This window comes from Zalophus californianus, chromosome 14 (assembly GCF_009762305.2).
Source record: "Zalophus californianus isolate mZalCal1 chromosome 14, mZalCal1.pri.v2, whole genome shotgun sequence".
NCBI classification, from domain to species: domain Eukaryota; kingdom Metazoa; phylum Chordata; class Mammalia; order Carnivora; family Otariidae; genus Zalophus; species Zalophus californianus.
This window is the reverse complement of record NC_045608.1, coordinates 23,557,239-23,574,833: the sequence shown is the minus strand read 5'-3', so window position 1 is coordinate 23,574,833 and position 17,595 is coordinate 23,557,239. Positions and strand designations below refer to the sequence as shown.

At 54.3% G+C, this 17,595-nt stretch overlaps 1 protein-coding gene across 8 annotated transcripts; it reads left to right on the top strand.

The window, feature by feature from the left end:
• Nucleotides 1-10,377: 10,377 nt before the first annotated feature.
• Nucleotides 10,378-17,497, top strand: RNF215 (ring finger protein 215). Of its 8 annotated transcripts, XM_027575200.2 has the most exons (9): nucleotides 10,382-10,737; nucleotides 10,999-11,142; nucleotides 11,617-11,688; nucleotides 11,776-11,861; nucleotides 12,284-12,440; nucleotides 15,897-16,016; nucleotides 16,093-16,236; nucleotides 16,489-16,591; nucleotides 16,679-17,497. In XM_027575200.2, exons 1-9 carry the CDS (start codon nucleotides 10,453-10,455, stop codon nucleotides 16,699-16,701), a joined length of 1,134 nt encoding a protein of 377 aa, XP_027431001.2. In that variant the 5' UTR covers nucleotides 10,382-10,452; the 3' UTR covers nucleotides 16,702-17,497. The 8 variants fall into 8 exon arrangements, with proteins under 8 accessions (XP_027430998.2, XP_027430994.2, XP_027431000.2 ...); XM_027575193.2 differs by having other exon boundaries at nucleotides 10,379-10,737; nucleotides 12,245-12,440; nucleotides 16,489-17,497; XM_027575196.2 differs by having other exon boundaries at nucleotides 10,380-10,737; nucleotides 12,287-12,440; nucleotides 16,489-17,497.
• Nucleotides 17,498-17,595: the final 98 nt, after the last annotated feature.

Sequence of the window (17,595 nt, the reverse complement as noted above, 5' to 3'; positions counted from 1 at the left end):
AGAGAGTTGAGGGTCTCAATTCAGCTTTGTTGCTGAGAGGCCCCCCAACCCCCACCCCTGGGAGGAGTTTTTAGCTGTCCCAGCAGTTCCGCACTAAAGAATCATAGGCTTCTGGCTTAGGGCAGAAGGCATGGCTGCCTTCCTTGTTGGACACGTGGCTGAAATCTTTATATAAGATCCTTCCGGGGGCAAGATGTAGGGCCTATTCAAAGGAAAATAGAAAAATAGCCCCTTTACAGCCCTTTACAGTTTGCAAGGCACTTTCAGATCTAGCTTTTCATTTAAGCCTGTGATGACCCTCTAAGTCAGGTAATTTATCGAGGAACCTAGGGAAAGAGGCGGCCCCATAAGAGTATGTGCAGATTTAGGGCTTGCACCCAAGCCTCTGGCTTCTGGGCCAAATGCTTCCAGGAACCCACAGGCTGCAGTGTGGACTAGCCTGGGAGTTGCCTACACAGGCTCCCCAGGAAAGCACAAGGAAAACATTCACCCAGAAGGAAATCATCCCCAGCCCCAAAACAAGCCCCCAGGAATCTGGAGTTACCCACGATAAAGGTCTAAGTGAAGTACCCTTCTTCCAGTCTGCCCTTCCCAGGTCCTGTGGCTGCCTGCTTCTCCTTCCTCCCCTGAAACTTACCTTACCTCCGGCCCACTATGGAACAGCTAGTTAATCTGATAATATAAATCCTAGAATAATAATCTGGTCACCTCCTCTGAGCTGGTTACTAAGAGAGAGTCCCTCATCCACATTCCCACCTTTCCTCTCTTACCCCCTACCCCTGTCCAGCAAGTCTCGCTCCCTGCTAGGTATGTTGTTCCCCTGCTCAAGAATCTGCTGTGGCTCCCTAGTTCCTTCAGGAGTCAGCCCAATCTCACTGACTCGCATTTGAGGCCAAGGCCCATCTCGTCCCAGCATCCCCTGTGGGCCTCAACGGCCACTCTTCCCCTCTATGCACTTTCATTTTATTTTATTGTTTTTTTAGGATTTTATTTCTTTATTTGAGAGAGAGAGAGAGAAAGCGCAGGAGCAGGGGGAGGGGCAGAGGGAGAGGGAGAAGCAGACTCCCCGCTGAGCAGGGAGCCCGACAGGCCTCCGAGATCATGACCTGGGCTGAAGGCAGACACTTAACCCACTGAGCCACCCAGGTGTCCCCAAAACACTTTCATTTTAGTCAGAGAAGCTCCCTGCTGCCCCTCAGACAGAGCTCGGCCCTCCTGCCTCTGTCAGAGTTGTTTCCATCTCCTGTTTCCTCCTGCCAGATCCTCCCTGACCTTCAAAGCCCTGATCAAATGCTGTTTCCAGGAACTTCTCCCCGATCTAACCAATCCAACATGAGCCCTCCCAGACAGTAACCTCTCTCTCCTGACCTTGACACTGACTACCCTATGTTGCCATGGTTGACTATCAGGCAACAGCCTGGCCCAACAGGAAGAGCCCAGCCTCCTCGGGCAGGCAGACTGGAGGTGAGACCCAAGCCCTGCCACTTGTCAGCTCTGTAACGAGCGTGCTGTGTTGAGTATACCTTGCCAGGCAAGGTAGTGTTAACAGCTGAAAGAAGGCTGCCAGGCCTAGGAGATCTAGGAGGTGTGTGGGCTAACTAATGGCTCTAGTCTTGCCGGTTAGTGCCTTGGGGTTGAGATTCCCCTGGGAAGTGGCTGTGGGCACAGGCAGGAGCACTGGACTGGGAGTCCAGAGCCAGGGATTTCCACTGTGTTCTCGAGTGAATGTGCTCCCGTGATTACTTAGCAATGAGCCCTGGGGAGGGAGGGGGTGCTCCTCTGGGATATCTGCCTTGGCCTCTGGGCCTTGGATGACTCTGCTCTAAAACAAGGGCACTGCAGGGGCGCCTGGGTGGCTCAGTTGGTTAAGCGACTGCCTTCGGCTCGGGTCATGATCCTGGAGTCCCAGGATCGAGTCCTACATCGGGCTCCCTGCTCAGCAGGGAGTCTGCTTCTCCCTCTGACCCTCTTCCCTCTCGTACTTTCTATCTCATTCTCTCTCTCTCTCTCTCAAATAAATAAATAAAATCTTAAAAAAAAAAATAAAACAAGGGCACTGACCTCCAGATCAGAGGCCCCGGGTGCCTTGTCCTGATTCTCTGGTGCCAGTGTGGAAAGGGGTGGTGCCGTGATTGGCACCGTGGTTTGAGAGTTGGAGAAAACAGTCTTTCAAACCCTTCAACAAATATTTGTGGAACACTCTACTTCCATGGGGCCATGTCGGCAGAACTCTCTGGAAAGCCCTTGTGCTTGCAGGCGACCATGCAGAAGGACCCTGACTCCAGCCTCCTTGCCTCCTCTCCTTATCCCAGCCCTGCCACACGGGGTTTCAGATGCCTTAAGTTTCTTTCCAACAAAGTGGGGAAGGAATGAAGAAATCCACACTCCCTGGGATGACATGACCCTGACAGGAGAGGTGATAGCAGCAGAATGAAGAAGTGACAGTGATGGATTCACTCCTGTACCTGCCCGCGCTCTCCTCCAGGTGGTCTAGTCTTCAGCTCCTGCCTGGAGCTGGGAGCCAGAGCACCCTTCATTCCTTGGCTCCATGAGTATTTAGGCAGCAGGGATGGTGCCAGAACAAGGACCCCTGGGAGATCGAGGCTGACAAGGTCTTGCCCTCAAGGAGTTCTTGGTCCACAGGGAGATGGCTAAGGCAACAGGTCGTTCCGGCACAGTGCAGCCAGTGCCGCCATACTGGCGCAGTCAGGAAGCTCCCCACCCAGTCAGGGGGTAGGGGCATCTCGGGTTCCCCAGAGACCTGCTGATGACAAAGCGGAGTCGGCCACATTGGAGGGGGCAGGAGGCCTGGAAAACATTCACTCCTTTTGTTCCCTCACTTATTTCCTTGAGCACTGTGGAAATCCTCGCGTAGGAAAACTGCCATCAGGGAACTTACAGTATTGGGGTTGGGGGCATACCCAGGCTGAGCTTGGTCTGTGGATATGTGAGAGGGGAAGTGGGGGTCAGATAAAGAATCAAAGCTTAGGGGTACATGCATGTAGGAGAGGCAGGCGTTAGGAAGGACCTCTGAGCGGTGGGGAGGGGCTCTGAGCTGCTTGAGCTGAGGATGCTCTTTGCGGATGGCTGATGGCCGGACTGGGGGAGGTCCTTCTCCTTCGGGGGCCTCAGCATCCTTGGTGTGGAACCAGACCAGAACCTCGGCCAGGGCAAATTGAGACTGTGGGTGGAGAGTGCTTTCGGAGGCTGAAGGGCCACAAATGAGTCTCCCTGAGGGAGGGTGGGGTGTGTATAGGAGAGGGGGCGGGATAAGGAGCCTCCTTGTCAGGCCCCTCAGGTTCCAGCCCCAGCCCTGCCCGGCTGCCCAGTATAGAGGATGGCAACCCCTCTATTCCCGTACCCTTGCTGCCCCCTCCCAGCCCCCAGTGAGGAGGGCAGGGGTCTTCAGGGACTGCAGTCTAGGAGGTGGCAGCCAGGGCTCCGAATGACTTCCTTGGCAGCTCCTTGGCAAGGCCTCTCCCCCTGCAGTAATGCAGCGAGAGCCAAGAAAGCAGTCCTGACCAGGAGCCAGGGGGCCTGGAACAAAACCCCAGCTCCTCAGGGGGCAAAGTCACCCGCCTTCTCCAGGTGCCTGTTATCTGGGGAGAAAAATAATCCCTTGCCTCTCTCCCGGGGCTGCTGTGAGAATTCCAGGTGAAATAATGGGTGGAAAAGTGACGGTGCACAAAGAGGAGGCTTACTAGTACAATTATGTGTTATTTCTGAAGGCACAACAGAACAGGAGAAACCGAGCTCGCCCAGCTCCTCCCAAGGAGCCCACTTCCTCTTCACTTCTGCAGTCCACCCTGGCTTTGTGAAGACACAAATCCCCTCCCCGCCCCACTTTCCACACCCAAACGCCCCTAATTAAGTCCCTTACCTTCCCAGCTATCATTGTCTAATCCCTAAGCCCTTTCTCACCAGTCTCCAGTTGTCTCAGGGAGTCAAATCCCTTTAGAATGAGGTGGCCCAGTTAACTGTGAACCCAGAGGCTGGGGGCAGGGAGCAGGGACTTCGGGACTTCCCTGGAGTGGAAGGAAGGGCAGAGGAGAGCAGGAATGGCGCTGGAGACCCCACCCTGGCTCTGGACTAGCTAGCACAAGCCTGGAGACGTCCCTTGGGAAGAGTGGGTTTTCATTTCTACCCTGGTACCCTGCATCTGAGATAGAATCCAGAGTCTTTTTTTTTTTTTTTAAAGATTTTATTCATGCATTTGACAGAGAGAGAGCACAAGCAGGGGGAGCAGCAGGCAGAGGGAGAGGGAGGCAGAGGGAGAGGGAGAAGCAGACTCCCTGTGGAGCAGGGAGCCCGATGCGGGGCTCGATCTCAGGACCCTGGGATCATGAGCCAAGCCAAAGGCAGACGCTTAACCGACTGAGCCACCCAGGCGCCCCTAGAATCCAGATTCTACCACCCACCTTGTTCAGAGCAGGTCAGTGCCTTTGAGAAACAGAATGGCATGGGATGAGCCCCCTTGACTTTAGAGTGAGACTACCTGGGTTCAGGTCCTGATTCCATCACCTACCAAGGTTACTTGACCTCCATGCCTCAATTTCCCTTCCATAGGATGGCAATGATAATCTCACTCCCTTATACGGCTGTGATGAGATTAAACAAGTTTATTTGTGCACAGGGCCTTGAACAGTGCCTGGAACATAGTAAATGTATCAGCTGTTTTCACTTGTACTTCTTATTCCCCCCACCCCAATATTCTTGCCATTCATACCCCCCACACCACCTCTCAGAGAGGCCTTCTTCCCCTGGTACTGAAGCTGAAGCAGCCCCCAGCAACCCCCCCACCCTCATGCTATTTTAATCTCCTTCACGTGGCACTTACCGTGGTCTGAAATTACCTTGCTTGTATATGTGGTTATGGTTTCCTATCTATTCTAAAGGGCAGGAGCCATTGCTGGTCATGGTCGCTGTTCCATGTCCAGTGCCTAGATGACCCAATACTCACTCTGCCCCCTGAGGGCTGGGCCCAGGGAAGGAGCAGGTCCCTGGCCACCCCTCCCCTCAGTAGCCCTTCCTCTCCCCCACACCACAGTTATCTGCTGCTACTCTGCACCTGCCCTGTGTGATCTTCAGCAAGTCACCACCCCTCTTTGGGCATCCGGGTGAGGAAAGGGAGGGAGCAATGGAAATAGGCAGTCAAGTGACAGTCTCAGATTTTTCTAAGAAAATTTATTAGATGTCTTGGGGCTCACACCTATTAGGTGGAAGGACCTCAAGGATCTCTGGGGTCTGAAAATACAGCCCCCCAGCCTAGCTCTCTCATTGCCACTGGTCCTGAAAGCCCCCATGGGGGTAGGGGTGGGGTGCACTCCCATTAGCTAGGAATCACCTAGCTGAAGGCCCTTTGTAAAAAGAGCAGAGCCCAGCACTGGGCCCCTGCGTGGTCCCATTCCCCAGGGACTAGCTTGCCACCTGGTGGCGGCTTGATTACATTGGCCCTCCTCCATCTGGAAGGGTTCTCGCGGAGGGGGCAGACCCAGATTCTGGATATGGACTTGCCTTCCTGCCCTTCATCCTACTTCCAGCATCGCTCACAGAATGCTTTGTCCATTTTTATGCACAGCCTGGCATCATATTGAAGAATTCATTCCACAGCAGGGGAAGAACAGCCGTGGGCACAAACTCATGGAAGTCACCAGGCTTACCACACACTCTATCCCTGGTGTCGGTTCTAAGACATTTCACTGCCCCAACCCCGTTCCACTTTGGTAATGCATCCCAAACCTCACACTTTCATTAACAGCTTCATTTCTTCCTAGGTCCTTCTGCAACTTTAGGGGGTGAAGGAGATAGGACACTCCTCCATACAGTTCACAGCCCAGCCCAGGGCCAGGAAACCTTGTCATCCAAGACCCAAGCCACTTGGAATCACAGCATGTCTGGTGAAACGACTCCCTGCCCCCAAATTGTTTGGTCCGACTCTCATTTTCCTTTACAGATGGGGACACGAGCCAAGAAAAAGGAAGTGGCTTGCTTGGAGGGACACGGTAGAAAGAGTTAACAACTCTGTTACTCTTTCCAGCTCCCCCCTCAGCCCCAGAAGTGAAGCCAGCTGGGATCCGGGGTCTTGGCTCCTCTGGAGGGGCCCACAGGGCTGAGCATCCTGTCTGCCCAGCCCTGAGAGCAGGGAGGCCCAAGGTTCAACACCAGGCCTGCCTCTTCTCCCAGCTGGGATCTCGTCCTTCCCTGTGGGGTCCTCTAGTCTCCTCTTCCTCAGATGCCGTGCTCCCAAGCAAGGCCTCTCTTGGTACTCATTCCCTGCTGTCGATCTCCTGGCCTTAGCTGTCCTGTGCCTGGACTAATACTCCCTCCAATGCAGCTCTGACCTTCACTCCTACACCCGCCCCCACCCCATTCCCCACCAACACAACAGCAGAAGGGCCCTGGCTGGCCTGGGCTGGGCTATCCCCTGCCACATTTAGACTATCTCCCCAAGCACTTGCCTCTTCCAGGATAACTAACCATTCCCCAGTGGGAGGACAGACCACAGAGTAACTTTGGTTACTCACCAAGTTTACAGGGCCGCGCAGGCTCCCACTGATAGAAAGTTAGGATGTGGATATTCGTGGGGAAGCAGAAACTTGTTCCAGGCTGGGGACAGGTATAGGCAAGGGTCTGTGCCTGGTTGGTGTGTGTGTGTGTTGAGGGGGCAGTGAGGACCCCTCTGCCTAAGTGGGCAGGATGGGGTTAGGGAGCAAGTAGTGGGAATAGGGATAGGCAGACCGTGGAGCCAACAGCCTCACTGATTACAGGGTGTGTCCTTGCAACCCTGTCACTGGGGGTGACAGATGCGCTGGGATGTTCATAGAACTGGAGAAGCAAGACTCTCCGTGGACACAAAGGAGCCTGCATAGTGCATTTTGCAACTTACGAAGAGTGATTTCTTAGGGTACGAAAGAACATTAGTAACCCACACAAAGAATAAAGGATGATATAAGGAATACCCATGTGACTTAAGAAGCAGAACACCCCTGGGTGTCCTTCCCCAATTACACCCCACCTGGTAAACTGAAGTTAGTGCTTCTTGGTCTCTTGATTTTCTTTATAGTTTTGTTACAGATGAATTTATCTCTTAAAAAATATAGCTCCATGTTTTTTTTTCTTTAATTGAGGTGAAATTCACATAACATAAAATTAACCATTTTAAAGTAAAAAAATTCAGTGGTACTTTGTACATTCACACTGTTATGCAGCCAGCACCTTTATCTGGTTCCAAAAGATTTTCCTCACCCCAAAAGGAAACCTTGTACCCGTTAAGCAGTCATTTATCATTTCCCCTTCCATCCAGCCACCAATCTGCTTTCTCTCTCTCCTGACTTATCTATTCTGGATTTATCATTCAATATCTAGGCCTTTTGTGCGGCTTATTTCACTTTGCATAATGTTTTCAAAGTTCATCCATGTTGTAGCACGGGTCAGTACTTCATTCCTAATTATGGCTAAATAATAGCACATCATATGGACATATCAAAATGTATCCACTCATCCATCAGTGGACATTTCAGTTGTTTTCACCTTTCAGTTATTGTGAATAATGCTGTTATGAACATTGGTGTACAAATATCTGTTCAAGTCCCTGCAATTATTTTGGATATATACCCAGAAGTGGAATTGCTGGATGATACAGCAATTTTATGGTTAATTTTTTGAGGAACCACCATACAATTTTCCATAGCTGCTGCACCATTTTACATTCCCACTGTTGACCCACTTTGAGTTAAGTTTTGTATATGGTGTGAGGTAGGAGTCCATCTTCACTCTTTTGAATGTAGCTGTCCAGGTTGTCCCAGCACCATTTGTTAAAGAGACTATTCTTTCCCTTATTGAATAGTCTTGGTGCCCTTGCTGAAAATCAATCGGCCATAGATATCTGGGTATATTTCTGGACTAGCAATTCTATTCCATTGATCTATAAGTCTCTTAAGCCAGAACTACTGTTTTGATTATTGTAGCTTTGTAGTACATTTTAAAATCGGAAAGTGTGAGTCCTCTAATTTTGTTCTTCTTTTTGTCAACAGGGGGTATTCAGGGCTCCTTGCAACTCCATGTAGATTTTAGGATGGGATTTCCATTTCTTCAAAAAAGGTCATTAGAATGTCAATAGGAATTGCATTGAATCTGTACATTGCTTTGGGTAGTATAGCCATCTTAACAAGATTGAGTCTACCAATCCATTAACATGGATGTCTTTCCATTTCTTTAGGTCTTCTTTCATTTATTTTTGCAATGTTTTGCCGTTTTCAGTGCACAGGTCTTTCAGCTCCTTGCTTAAGGTTATTTCTAGGTGTTTTATTTATTTATTTATTTGGGCAACTATCATAAATGGAATCGTTGTCTTCATGTCCTTTTAAAATCATTCAGGGGTGCCTGGGTGGCTCAGATGGCTAAGCACCTGCCTTCAGCTCAGGGCATGATCCCAGGGTGCTGGGATCGAGCCCCACATTGGGCTCCTGGCTCAGCGAGGAGCCTGCTTCTCCCTCTCCCTCTGCCTCTCTCCCTGCTCATGCTTTCTCTCTCTATCTCTGTGTCTCAAATGAATAAATAAAAATCTTAAAAAATAAAATCATTCATTGCTGGCATAGAGATACACAACTGATTTTTGTGTACTGTTCTTGTAAGTCCTGATGTTTTTGAGCTTAAATTGTATGTATTATTTGGAGACTTGCTTTTTGTGCTAAGCGTTCTATTAGAATTGTCCGTGGTGAGACACACAACTAATCCATTTGTTTTTTTCTATTGCACAGTATTTTACATATGAATGTACCACAAATTTCTCTCTTCTCCTAGTGATGAGTTGTGATCTTAACTTGTATTTCCCTAATTAATGATTAGGTTGAGCATCTTTTCATATTTATTGGCCATTGCTGTTTCCTCTTTTGTCAAATGCTTACTTGCATCTTGGGCCCTTATCTATGCATTTGTATATTCTGCATAGGAATAATTTGGTTGCAAATACCTTCTCCCAGTTTGTTGCTTTCCCTACCACTCTATTACAAGGTTTTGATTAACACAAGTTTTTCATTTTATTGTGGATGCATTTCTTCAATCTTTTCCTTTATAATCTGCTTTTATGTAGAAAAAAATCTCTCCCGACCTTGAAGTAAACAGGATAGTCTTTTATGTTTCTTTCTAAAAATGCTTAAAGTATTACTTTTCATATTTAGATCTTTAATTCACATGGAATTGATTTTTCCGGTATGATGTGCAGTAGAGGTCCAATTTCATTGCTTTTTCTTATGGTTAACTCATTTTCTTGGCATGATTTGCCAAACAGTCCATCATACTGCCCCTCTCTCCAACTGCAGTGCTGCCTCTGACAAAGCCACAGTTCTGTGTGTAGGCCAGTTTCTGCCTTCTCTGTTTGATGCCCCATTTGTCTGTCTTTGGACTTACATCAGACTCTCTTAGTCTCTCCATCTTATTCCTCAGGAGCATCTTGACAATTCAACGTTAGTGGTTATATGGGTGTTCACTATAAAATTCTTTCCATTTTTTAGTATGTTTGAAATTTTTCATAAAAAAATATTGGGGGAAAGAGTGTTGTGGCTTATCTGGCCTTTGTCCTTTTATCAGGATACAATTTTTAAAAGGTTTCAGACGAGGAAATTCCCAGCAGCCACAACCCTTGGAGAAAAAGATGAGTTTTAGGACAGTGTGTGGACTTCTCGCATTCCTGTAGGCATCCGAGATTATTTGTTGGAGATGAGGCAGTGTTGCTCTAATATCGTGCCCGTTTCACTACCCAGAAAAATGACCTGCCTGAAGACCTAGCCTCTGGACCCCCCTGAGGAGCTGTGTCTGGCCTGCTCTGTTTAGGCAAACGTCCCCAGCCCCTCTTTCTGCCCCTCCGGGACCCTTGCCTCAATCTCCCCCATATGCTTCCCACGCCAATCTCTGTCTGGTTCTCTGTCTCCTGGAGTTCGGTCGGGGGGAGAGATGGAAGCCCAGGGAAGATGAGGGTGTGACTTCACTAAGGCCACACCGAGTGACCGTAAGGCTGGCGCACAGCAAGGGTCAGCCAGCCTCCAGGCCACCACACGTCCCTTGTTCCTGCCCTCTGGGGCCCTGATCGTGCCTCGGCCTTCCCATGTCGCCAACTATCTCCCTCGGTCTCCACAGCTCTGGTCTCCGCCAGCCTGACAACGCCGCAAGCCGTGTGACTACCTCCTCCCGGGCTCCGCCCCACTCCAGCCGCCACGGCCGCTGGCGCCGGAGTTCTCCGCGTCCACCAGGGGGCGCGCGCGGCCCGGTCTGGGCGCCAGAGCCGCCGAGGACTCACAGCCCCCGCCTCCCGGCGCCCCTCCCCGTCCGGCCCCGGCCCCGCCCCTCCCGGCGCCCCGCCCTGTCCGGCCGCGGCCTCGCTCCCTCCGCTTCCCTCCCCCCGCCCCGCGCCGGGACCCCCGGCGCCCCTGTTTCGTCTGCTCGCCGGGTCCGGCCATGGGCCCCGCCGCTCGCCCCGCGCTGAGGTCGCCCCCGCCGCCTCCTCCGCCGCCGCCGTCGCCACTGCTGCTGCTGCTGCCCCTGCTGCCGCTCTGGCTGGGCCTGGCGGGACCCGGGGCCGCGGCGGACGGCAGCGAGCCTGAGGCCGGGGCGGGGCGGGGCGGGGCCCGTGCCGTACGGGTGGACGTGAGGCTGCCGCGGCAGGACGCTCTGGTCCTGGAGGGCGTCAGGATCGGCCCCGAGGCCGACCCGGCACCCGCGCTGGGCGGCCGCCTGCTGCTGGTGAGCGCAGCCGAGCCATCTGGCCCCTGCCCGCCCCGCCGTAGACCCCGCACCCAGATCCGGCCTTTATCCTGGACCGAGCCGTAGCAGCTGAGCGCCCCCTCCCCGAGCTGCCCAGGTCTCAAACCCCGGCTTCCAAAACCTGAGATCCAGATGCCTTCCCCTTCAAACTCGCTCCCCAACCCTGGCCTTGCATCCCCTGTGTGTCCAGCCCCCCTTCCTCCTCCCTCCTCCCTCTGCCCATGGTCCCTTGCCCCACAGATGGACATCGTGGATGCTGAGCAGGAGGTGCCCGTAGAAGGCTGGATTGCAGTGGCATACGTGGGCAAGGAGCAGGCGGCCCAGTTCCACCAGGAGAGTCAGGGCAGCGGCCCGCAGGCCTATCCCAAGGCCCTGGTCCAGCAGGTGCACGGGGTGTATGTGGGGAAGGGGGCTGAAGGAAGCCGTTTCAAGGCATCTGCCAGAGCCAGACTACCAGGTGGGGCCCCTAAGGAGCTTCCAGAGAAATCTTGGGCCTGGATGAAGTGAGGGACCCCAGTTTGGAAAATTGAATCAGTATGGAGTGGAAGCAGGGAGGTGGGAGGAGGCCAGAGTCAGGAAGCTCCACCAGGCTCTGAGAGTATCAGATGGGGAGTTCCTGCTGAGAGTTGGTGGGCAGGCCTGTCCTACTAGGGAAGGCACATGATAGTTTGGGTCCCACAGAACATCTGGGGGAATGGCAGGAGGAATAAGAGTTTCTGCCCTTGATCTCAAGGAGCGTGCGGCCAGTCTGTCCAGAGGAAACACTCACTGCAGAGCCAGGAGCTAAGAACTGGTTGTGGGTAGTGAGACAGGTGTGTGGGCAGGGTGCCAGCTAGCTTCTGCCTCTGTCCCTTGCAGATGCGGAGGGCACTCTTCCTGGGAGCCTCTGCCCTGCTCCTCCTCATCTTGAACCATAACGTGGTCCGAGAGGTAAACCGGTTCAGGCAGTGGGGGTGTGCAGGCCAGGGAAGAGGGGACCAAGGCCAGCTGACCTCCTTGTCCATCCTTCTTCTACAGCTAGACATATCGCAGCTTCTGCTCAGGCCAGTGATTGTCCTCCATTACTCTTCCAATGTCACCAAGCTGTTGGAAGCACTGCTGCAGTGAGTTGGGGTTTAGGCTCCAAAGGACTCGGCCTGGGAGCTGGGTGCTGAGGGGTCCCTGAATCTGCCATGGTCTCAGGGGTCTTTTCCTGTTAACCTTAAGATCGTAGTCTCCTGGTCTGAAAAATGGGTGAGGGGACTGGAGCAAAGAGGCGGCTCTAGGGGCAGAGGGGAATTGGCTCCAGCAAGGAGGGAGCTGGATTCCTGATTGACAGGTTCTTTCCGAGACTTGCAGGCCTCCCTGCCCTGGCTGATGTGAGAACTGGAAAAACCAATGACCAGAAAAGGCCTGGGGGCCAAAGCAGAAGGGCTGTGGGATGTTACTTGGGAAGATCTTTCTCCTACAAGGCTGAGGTGGGTGGGTCTGGGTCTCTCCTCCCAAGAGCCCTTCTCTCTGGCCCCTCTGTGGCTTTTCGTCCCAGGAGGACTCAGGCCACAGCCGAGATCACCAGCGGAGAGTCGCTGTCAGCCAACATCGAGTGGAAGCTGACCCTGTGGACCACCTGTGGCCTCTCCAAGGATGGCTACGGAGGATGGCAGGACTTGGTGTGCCTGGGAGGCAGTCGGGCCCAGGAGCAGGTGGGTGCCTGGGGAGAGGCGGCTCGGGTGGCACTGCACACATGCCTTGTCTCAGATCCTGTGGCCTCTCCTCACCTTGGTGGCCAGGACTGCTTCTTCCATGCCCCAGGGCCGTAATGAGCACTCATTGACATGGTGGGTGCTCAGTGCAGTGCCTGATGGGGCCATGCATAATCAGTGTTAGTTACTATTGTCATGTCATTCTCCCGCTTAGAAGCCCTCCTTGGCTCCCCATTGCCTGCAGAATAAAGTTTAGACTCCTTAGCCTAGCTTTCACAGCTCTCCTGTTTACTCGCCTTTTTTTTTTTTTCCTAGTCTCTTCCTTATACCCTATCACCCTATGCCATTTCCTGGCCTTCATACACGCCCTGGCCTCCTGCCACTAGGCCTTGTCCATGCTTGGCTGCAGGCATGGACACTCTTTTCCTCTGTCTCCATTTGTCCCCATCTGCTTGCCTGCTTTGGAAGGCTTCCCTCACAACCTCAGCCCAACGTCCCTCTCTCCCTCCTTCTAAATCGCAGCAGTGCTTTGTCAGACCCTTCATAGTGTTCTTAGGATAGCTCAAAGTGTCTAAGTGTTGGGGAATCTGACTTTGTCTACCGATGGCTGGGGCTGTGTCTTATTAGTCTCTGGATTTCTCAATGCTGGGCATCGAGAAGGTTCACATTTATTCTGTCCACAAGCATCTCACGAGTCCCTGCTCTGTCAGGGCGGGCATGTCCTTTCTCCCGGTGGGCAGCCTCCAGCAGGTGTCAGTGGGATTGGGGCCATGCGAGGCAGCTTCAAAAGTCAGGCAGACTTGCAGACTTAGCTGAGTGATCTCAGGTTGAGCGTTTAATTTCTCTGGTCTCATGTTCCTCGTTTGTGAACAAGGATAGCACACGGCCACGGGATTGCCAGGGGGCATGTGTACATAAAGGTCACGGTGCGCACGGCGCAGGTGGGCCGCTCCTGCTACTCTGAATGTGTTTATTGTTATAAGTGCTTGAATAAATTAGCAGTCACCAGATAACTTTTGAGGTTCTAGGACATGTAGGGTTCGATGAGAAGGGCTGGGAGGGTCCAAAGTATCTGTGAGACCCGGGCACTGTCCTGAAGGGGCTCAGAGGCAAGCAGGGAAGGGACTCTCACACAAAAAGGCCTCGGCAGTTCAGCCCAGGCGCCATATGCTCATTCCAATTTGAGCAGCAGGAACTGAACCACAGTTGTGTGAAGGGAACAGGCACCGGGACTGGGGGGAAGGAAAGGGCTTTCTGGAAGAAGAGGGAGCCCCACCGGCTCTCCCCCTAGAGGGCAGCCCACAAAGACATCTGGGCGGTGCAGGCATTTGGTGAGGGGCTGTCAGATGAGCGAGGAAGTGCCTGCAGAGAGGCTGGAGCTAGGGGAAGAGTGGGCTGAGCAAGGGACCTGGGAGTGGGAATGTATGCAGTCCGCAGGTTGTCTGGCTGGTACAGAGGGCAAAGCTGAGCAGCCGTCCTGCCAGCCAGGGTGGGCCTGTTCAAGTGCCGGGTAGCCATGATAGCCAAGGTGGCTTACGGGTGGTTGGGGCCAGTTCTCAGCCCCAACCCTAGGGCCCAGTCACTGTCCTTCGAGCCTGGGAATCCAGAGCTACAGCACCCATGCATCAGAAAGGTCAGGTGGACCACTCCCTAACTGCTCTGATGGACAGACCCTGCCCTCCCTCCCTCACCTGGGGTCCCTAAGATGTGCTGAGCCTGAGGAGACTGGGTCTCCAGCCTGCAGCAGGGCTCCAAGCTGGCCATGCCCTTTGCCCACCCAGTGCTCACAGGCTGCTCCAGAGCATGGAGCTCCAGGTTCTGCCCTGACGAGCTTACACTGCAGTGGCCACTCAGTGAGTCCTGCCACGTGTCCGCCTGGCTCAGCAGGGCCCAGGGCACAAAGGCAGGGCAGCTCCAGCCCTGGGCTCCTGGGGCCCCGTCTGGGGAGGAGAAAGGCCATGGCCGTCACTCTGCTGGGGTGAGCACCGAGCTGGGGGTAGGCACGGGCCCTGTGGAACACAGTGGACACATCTGAGCTCAGCCTGGGGGCTTGGGGAGAGCTTCCCGGAGCAGGTGCCACCACCACCTCCCACTCCCCAGGGAAGACGGGCACAGAGACTGGAGGGGAGAGGGGAGGAACGGGAAGCTGGGGCTCATGGACATCTCTTGATAACGGCTTCTCGGGTGCCTCCACTATGAGCAAGAGCGGTGTCTTGTGACACCAGCAGCACCCAGCCTCCGTCGAGTGGTGTTCTCTTTTAGCAGCAAATCACTTCTCGGCCCCTCTCCCCCAACACGATGGTAGTTGAACTTCATCGTTGGCTGGGGAAGAACATGGTGGCAGAAAACTACTAGGAATGCGGAAACCTTTTAAATGTATGCATTTATTAGTCATGACACATCCAGAGACCCTGTGAGCCGGTGTGCCTGTGTGGGTGAGCCATCTGGGTTTTGCTTACTCTGCCACATCATTTCCTGAGCCAGCTGTTTTGTAGTCAAAGCCCAGCTGCCACACTGCTATGGGGTCGGGGGAGTTAAGTCAAGGTCAGTGCGTGCCCCCCCATCCCTGCCCCAGGAGCTCTAAGGTCCCGAGGGGCCTCTCAGATGTGGTTCCTTCCCACCAGCGGGAGCCTGAGGACCACCGAGGGCAGCAATGAGGAAACATACAGTAAAGAGTGTGAGGAGGGCTGGGCTGGGCAGGGGGAGGCAAGTGGGGAGCATCTGCCTAGCCCTGGTGGTCACGGAGAGCTCTGGAGCAAGGGGGATCCGAAGGCATTAGCTGAAGGAAGGGGTGAAGAAGAACTGGGAACACGAGAAAGAGCAAGGAGCATAGGACCCTGAAAGGACAGAGGGGAGGGGCGATCTAGGGCCTTGCCAGATGGCTGCTAGGAGTTTGGGGTCTCTCCTGAGGGCGGAGGCGTCGCAGGGAAGGGTGCCAAGCAGGGGTCCCGTGTGATCAAGTTTGCAGGTGAGATCCTTGTCGCTGTGGGAAATGAGCTGGTGAGGCTGGAGTAGGGCCCCCAAAGAGCAGAGGAGTGGGATGGAGGGGAGGGGTGCATGAGCCACCTAAGAGTGAAGCCACGGGACCATGTGAATGCTCGGCCCAGATGGAAGTGGGTAGGGATGGGGGTGGGAAAGTGATAGGGTCCTGGGCTGGGGAGTCTGTGAGGCTGCCAGAGAGAAGTTCCAAGAATGCAAAAAATACTGCGTTTGTTGCCCAGGGGAGGGGCTGGGGACAGATGTGGGTCCCCTCAGCAGCTGGATGAGTAGCTGTATAGACAGCGGGGGCAGACCTTGGGGGCACCGATGGGAGGCACGCAGGCTTCAGAAGAGGAAGCCAGGAGCCTGCAGGGACACGCTGCCAATGGACCTTACCTGCCTGGTCCTCAGAGTTGATTCACTGGGGAAGAGCGTAGAGCGGCCCCAGCATCCCTGACACCCTGTTCCTCTGCCCAGAAGCCCCTGCAGCAGCTGTGGAACGCCATCCTGCTGGTGGCCATGCTCCTGTGCACAGGCCTCGTGGTCCAGGCCCAGCGGCAGGCGTCAAGGCAGAGCCAGCGGGAACCTGGAGGCCAGGTGAGAGCCAGCACCTGGGAGCCCCCGTGCCCCCATCCCTCCAGCCTGCCTAACTGTGCCTGCCCTCCCCCACCAGGTAGATCTGCTCAAGCTCCGCGTGGTGCGGAGACTGGCATCCCTCAAGACCCGGCGCTGCCGTCTGGGCAGGGCAACCCAGGGCCCCCCAGAACCTGGTGCTGAGACCTGCGCCGTGTGTTTGGACTACTTCTGCAACAAGCAGGTTAGTGCCGCGGGCACTGGCCAGCCGTCAGCTGACCTGTGATGTCTCTCTACTCCCGAAAGACCCCAGAACCGTTCCTACCAGGCCTTTATCCTCCCAGCTCCTACTGTAACTAGGAAAGCAGAATGGGGTGTTGTGGGGCGGGGGAGGGAGGGTGACAGGCCGCAGGGGTTTCAGTTCCCTTGCACAGGTGGGGGACAGCCCCACTTGGAGGCCTGACTCTGGCCTGAAGCCTTCCCCCACACCCTGCAGTGGCTCCGGGTGCTGCCCTGTAAGCATGAGTTTCACCGAGACTGTGTGGACCCCTGGCTGATGCTCCAGCAGACTTGCCCGCTATGCAAATTCAATGTCCTGGGTAAGCACCAGCGGTGGGGGCCCTTGGCTGGCTTTACCTGCTCCCCACCTGACACCTCCCTCCCTGTCTTTCCCTCCTCCCCTGCAGGGAACCGCTACTCAGACGATTAGCTGCCCCTGCTGGGTCTCTGCATGTGGGCAAAGGACCCTCCCGCCTGCACCCTGGCCCTTGGCCTGGGCTCCTGGAACAGTACAGTGGATGGACAGGAAGCCCTGCTGGTGGAGGAAGGATAGGGGCCTCCCCTGCTGAGGGACAAGGCACCCCATTATATTCATACTGGGAAGAAGGGACCACGACCCCCAGAGTCTGGACCTGCCAGTCAAGAAAGAGAAGCCACCTTGGGGCCCTTCTCTACCATCCTGGGGTGTCTGTGTCTGCCCTCCTCGAAGGCAGCTCCCAGGACCCTGGGCAGCGGCCTGGGGAAGGAGGGTGTGGGGCAGTGCAGCTGTTCCCAGGGCTCTGGCGGTTCTCTGACCTGTCAGGCCATCCCTGGGGACTGAGGCTGCAGTGGCTGGCCGGGTTTTGTGCTTATTTATTGGGGGTTGGTTGTGGGAGGAGCTATTTGGCCTTGGGGACATCCGGCCTGACCGTCTTTCAGGACACATCTTGGTCAAGGCTGTGGCGTTCAACCCAGAGGCCCCTCCACAGATACTGCCCTCAGCTCTTGGACACTAGGAGCTGCAAGTGCTCCTGCCTGTTCAGCTGGGCTCCCTTCCCAGGCCTGGCTGGGACCAGAGGCCTTGAAGGCATCCAATCCTGTGCTTCTTGGCTGGGCTACAGGTTGCTGACCAGGATACTTGAAGCTGCAGGATAAATGTGGTGCATCCTTTAGGGACAGCCGGTTTTTTTAGATTTGGGGTAGGGGAGGTTTAATATTGAAGTAAATATGGATATATTTTAACATAAGAGATCAGATTCGTGTGGATGTCTTAAGACAAAAAAGTCACGTTGGGCTCTCCTGCCTGTGGGAAGGAGATTCTAAGACGGGCCCCAAGATCCCCCCA